This window comes from Anneissia japonica, unplaced genomic scaffold, assembly GCF_011630105.1.
Source record: "Anneissia japonica isolate Jap-2015-1 unplaced genomic scaffold, ASM1163010v1 scaffold287646_len19808_cov183, whole genome shotgun sequence".
NCBI classification, from domain to species: Eukaryota; Metazoa; Echinodermata; class Crinoidea; order Comatulida; family Comatulidae; genus Anneissia; species Anneissia japonica.
The window spans coordinates 1-5552 of NW_022745103.1; the positions used below are offsets into that span (position 1 = coordinate 1).

The 5552-nt window shown below is 33.5% G+C and overlaps 1 protein-coding gene across 1 annotated transcript in view; it reads left to right on the forward strand.

The window, feature by feature from the left end:
- Positions 1-2555: 2555 nt before the first annotated feature.
- The window catches only part of LOC117119931, a gene marked incomplete at both ends in the record, with an annotated part of 17354 nt that continues 14357 nt past the window's right edge, over positions 2556-5552 (forward strand). Inside the window, 3 exons of the mRNA XM_033264911.1 lie at positions 2556-2651; positions 3085-3204; positions 4019-4121. Coding sequence (XP_033120802.1) covers positions 2556-2651; positions 3085-3204; positions 4019-4121 — 319 coding nt within the window. The remainder of the gene's footprint in view (positions 2652-3084; positions 3205-4018; positions 4122-5552) is intronic.

The window sequence follows — 5552 nt, forward strand, 5'->3', positions numbered from 1 at the left end:
CTTGATGTTGCGGAGATGGAAGGATACTACTCTGCATGTGTTTGTAATATGTCTAATCATGAATAGTGTGGAGTCAAACGTTACACCGATATGTCGCACCTCAGAAGATGGAATGATGTAGGTGTCTCCCACGCGGATGTTTTCAATGATGGGTACATTTAGACGGCGTTTAGGCTTTATATACAGCACTTCTGTCTTGTCTGTATTGCAGCAAAGCATATTGATAGACAGCCATCTATGAACATCATCAATACAACCTTCTAAGTTGCGAACTGTCTCTGCGGCAGCCTCCGGACTAAAAGATGCTGATTCATCTCATTAATTAAACAATTTTTATTCATTTCGAGCACTGTTATTATTATATTATTATTATTTATTATTACTATTATTACTACTATTTTATTTTTAAATTTTTGTTGTTTTATTTTTTGTTTTATGTATGGGCCTAGATGTAGGCTATGTACCGGTATATATTTAATAATTAGAAATAATTATAATTTAATTATAAAACATATATAATATAATGCTAACAATATTATAGGCTATAATAATTTTAAAACATATATAATATAATGTTAACAATATTATAGGCTAGGCTAGACCTAACCAATTATTGATACCATAATCTATAGATAAAAATATCCATTTGATAATTAAACAGCAGCTTTTCGAGTGGCAGTGCCGATAGAAAACTGCAGTATTTTGGCACTGCGGCAGTGCCGATAGAAAATCTGAGCTTTTTTCGCACTGCGGCAATAATGCCGATAGAAAATAACAGCTTTTTTCGCACTGTGGCAGTGCCGATAGAAAACAGCAGCTTTTTTGGCACTGCAGCAGTGCCGATAGAAAACAGCAGCTTTTTTGGCACTGCGGCAGTGCCGATAGAAAACAGCAGCTTTTTTTCGCACTGTGGCAGTGCCGATAGCCTCAGCCGTAAATTGATTTAGAGTTATCTCATAAAGAAAAAATTCCATCCTTCACGCATATTAAAATCGGTTTCCGCACAAATGTTGCAGTAAAGTCAGCCAGTGGCTATTGTAACCAATGTATAGGCATTCGCGGTGTTAATGCGATTCTGTGGACCTATTTTCTCGAAATTTCCTGCACAAATGAAGAAAAATACTGAAAAATTTAAAGAAAGTGTACAGAAAATATAATTGATGTTTCAGTAATAATAATTAATAATTTTATAATTAATACATCAATCCAATTATGTAACTGCAGATTTTGGCAGTCCATTGACTAGACAGTTTAGCTAGCACATTATTACTGCTCATGGTTTTCTTTTTTATATTGTGTATATCTGTTAGTAAATAACAGAAATTTATAATTTTCTTAGAAATATTCCTAAAAATTGAAACTTTCCATGAAACTTTTACTTTCCCTTTCCTTCCAGTTAGGTTGACATTATTACCTTGCACCTTTTTCCTTTACTAACCCTTTAATATCTATTTTCTTTTTAATATTCTTTCATCCTTTTTCTTATTTCATTTTTGATACTTAACTTTCTTTTTGTTTTTTCATTGTCATTTTCTTTCCACCATTTTACTTCTTTCTTTTTCTTTCCCTCCTTTTGTTATTTCTTATTTATTATTTTTCTTGTTTTGTTTTTTTTTTAATTTTTAAATATCTTTTCTCTTTTTCTTTCATGTCTTCTTTCTTGCATAATTATCCATGGGGACAGTGTAGGTGTGAGTGGGTGGGGGTTTGTTAGGAAATATAAAGAATAAAATATTGCACAGCACTTATTATCTTAGGGGATGCGAAAAGGATGGGGAAATATGTGCTACTAAAAAAATTACTTGTGCTACCAAATTTTTTTGTGGGGGGGGTGCCAGAAAATTTTGGCAGTGCTACCAAGAAAAAAAAGTTAATTTCAAGCGCTGATGTATAATTCATCTTTTGAATTTTCCTTTTACCATGGTATGGTAAAATACCATGATGTGTCATACCAAAAATCCAAAATTTCAGCTTCAGTTTGCAATTGGTTTTTAAGTTATGTACCACGCCCCCTTTATTATTCTAGTAATGGCTCCTTTAACACAAGCGACCCCCCCCCCCAACAACCCAACAATGCTTCTTCTTCATCCATAATTGTTGCGGGGTCGCTTGTGCTGTGTGCCAGGGCCTACTGTTCCATTTTGTTTTTGAGGGGTGTTCTCATATTTGAGAAAGAATAGGCAATTAGTCAGTTTATCCAGGTAAGTATCCACTCATAGACTACGAACATCACTACTGATTTGTGTAATTGCATACATAGGGGTTTCTTTTTTTAACCAATGGAATTTTTAACTTGATTCAATATTTAAGTGTCCAAAAATATGATCTAAATGCCTAAGTAAGTGGTTTCATTATGTTATAGTCCTTATTTTGTTTATATTTTATTTATTTTTGTGTCATCAATTTGTGAATATCAAGAATTATATTGCAATGTATGAAAGCAGGCCATGCATTGTTAATTTTATGATCATATATACATTTTTTTCAAATTTGCAAATCATACCACTTATGTATGTTTTTGTAATTTACATTCTACATACTTTTACTGTTTTAAGTATGGAGACACAGCATTACATGTAGCTGCTTACTGGGGATATTCATCAGTGGTAAAACTACTGTTAGACACAGGAGCATCAATTCTCCATTCAAAGGTAGGGCATCCAAACTTCGAAACATATTTCAGATAAAAGAAAGTCTGAAAACATTTTAGTATTAAGGACATTGTTGTGTCATAATTGTATTTTTTTTAAATAGCTTTAGAATCTAGGAATATAATACATTGTACAGTTGGTTGGTTTGATTTGATCTGATTTGGTTGCTTCTTAATAGGCCGGTTTGGTTAATGTTGACTTGATGCATATTCAATAAAAGAAGAAATACATCTACAGTGTAACTAACAAAAGTATTAACAATGTTAACATACCTATTGTATTGTACCATATTAATTTACTATTTATTATCTCTAACCACAAAAAGTCGTTTTTGTTATAAATGAAGATAGAAGATTGCAAACCCACACCATCATTATGTCAATTCTTAGTTACTAATATACACTCTGTTATGTTCTATAATCAACACTCTCAGAAAGGCAACACGCCTCTGCATGCCTGCTTCCTGAATCAAGATTTAAGTTATGATCATCACAGAAACGTTACTGTAGCATTTATGATGACTCATTCAAACATAGTATCCATCAAAAACAGTGTAAGTATGCCATCAAGGTGTATGTTTTACTTCAAACTTAAGCCTTTCCGTGAAAGCATATTTTCCAGATATCTGTCTAAGGATATATTTGTTACATCTTTTTCTGTACCCTTAACTAGTAATTTATTTATTACCAATAATCATTTTTTTTCTTTATGTGGAATGATAAAACAATGTCTTTTAACACGAAACTCTAAGTGTAATATCAGGTTTTTGTCATTGCTTTTTTATGAATGTGATTGGAGAGTCTGTTTTTATTTCTGATGAGAACAATTTGTTATCTTGTCGTTGAAATTATATCATGAGTCATGTTCAAATATTGTATATAGTAGTCAATCTGCACGCTGCAATGTTTAAGATATATCGGTATTGTTTGCATTATGAAACAAATTATGTTTATTATACTATGTACAGAAGTAACATAAATATTGGCTGAATATTTTTAGTAATTTTGCCATCTGTGGTATTCCTGCTATAAATTTTGTGTTATGGTATAATTGTTTTCTTTCTTTTTCTGGAAGTTATATAATTAAAATATATTAGAATAGAAATATTGGTATGCTATTCTATTTTGGTGTCAAAATTGTTGAAAACTACTTCCACATTTACCTATGTATTCAAATAAGATTTGTTTGTAGTTTCTCTGACGGGAATTACAACTGCAACCTCTCAGTGACTGACTTACTTTTATACAAATGACTGAAATGCTCACACATAGTGGGGCTATGGTTAAGCAAGAAAGGTTCATAGTTTGCAGTTTGGAAATCAAAGTAAATGATATTAAAATTTTTATATAAATTTATGTGTTTTAAAGGATGGCAAAACTGTAATTGACTTGTATGAAGAAAGTGAGTGTAGGAGGTATGAAACAGAACATAGATGTTTACAGAAAGAAGAGTTATTACTGATATTGAAAGGTAAAAAATGTAGTTCCTTTACTTTAACTGCTATTCTGGTAATAAAAAGAACTGAATTTAAGTTAGCAGGAAAATGGAGTTTGAACAGTTGGCGTAACAGGGGGACAAGGAGGAAATATCCATCTTTGGAAAACCTTTCCCCACCCCTTGATAAATGCCCTTTTCATCCTCTGAAAGTGCCTAAAATCCTTAGATTTTGCGCGCTTCGCGCGCATTTCTTGTTACAGAGGACAATTTCTTCTATAAATTGCACATTTTAGGGAGTTTTGGTCAATTCCAATGAAATTAGAATTAAAGGGGGGGGGGGGTGCGGGGATGAGACAAGTGGCCATATATTGCTTATTTAACCTTTCCTGAGTTCGGGAAAAATACTTAAAAAATTCAAAATGTTGAGATGTAACGATAATTAGAAAAACAAAACATGATGTGATGAGACGGGAAAATCAGGTGAAAACGAGGCTGATCACTTTTTTCAGTAGCTTGGTAGCATTTTCTAACCAACTCATTAATATTCAAGACCAGTCATTTTTGGCGAGCAGCTGATCGAAAAAATCGTCCCGACGATCGAGCAACTATAGCCTAGACAATACGTACGTCCAGTAGTGTGAAGTTGTGAGTTTTTGTGATCGTTTACGTACGCAGTTACAGAGACGGTTTTGTCAACGTCAATCATGGAGGAATAATTCAATTGAATTAATAAACGTATATCAGTCCGATGACTTGTTTGTTTATAATTAGGCCTAGCCTATGCCTAGGAAGCACAGTCAGTGTCTACCCAGCAGCAGTAGCGCACTCCTAGACCAGAACACTGCTCCAGTCCCGTAGCAGGTGAGTTCGCACGCAGCCTTATCCAGCTGACGGTAAAGTTAGTAGGTTACTACTACTAGCCTAGACTTGTCATGCCATGGCGACTTTGTCACATTAATTGTGCTAGTGCATATTTTTTCATAATAGCCTAGGCCCCTAGGCCTACTAATAATACTATAGGCCTATAGCTAGGCCTGGTCCTATGAAAAACTGTCTAGGCCTAGGCCTAAATGTCTAAAAACTGCACTGTCTAAATAAAGGTGATGTGCTATAACACTACAGTATATCATCAGAGCCAACACCAATTCCTGTAACAATAAGATTATTATTGATATACTGTAGGCCTAGAAGCTAGGCTACACAACAATAACGCCAATAACGTGATGCATATGTTACTCCAAACCTAACTTTCAGCTGTTGTTGAAATGTGGAATTCAAATAAAATATACAGTATCTCAGTATGGTATGTTATTGATAAAGCAGCAAATGCCAATGTTTGATAACATTTTTGATTTTTTAACAAACCTGGTTTTGCATTATTGTAACTACTGTATAAGATGTGTATAAGAGACAGCTCGAAAGTCGTCCTGCATGCAATGCATGCTTTAAGGAATTACAATCAAT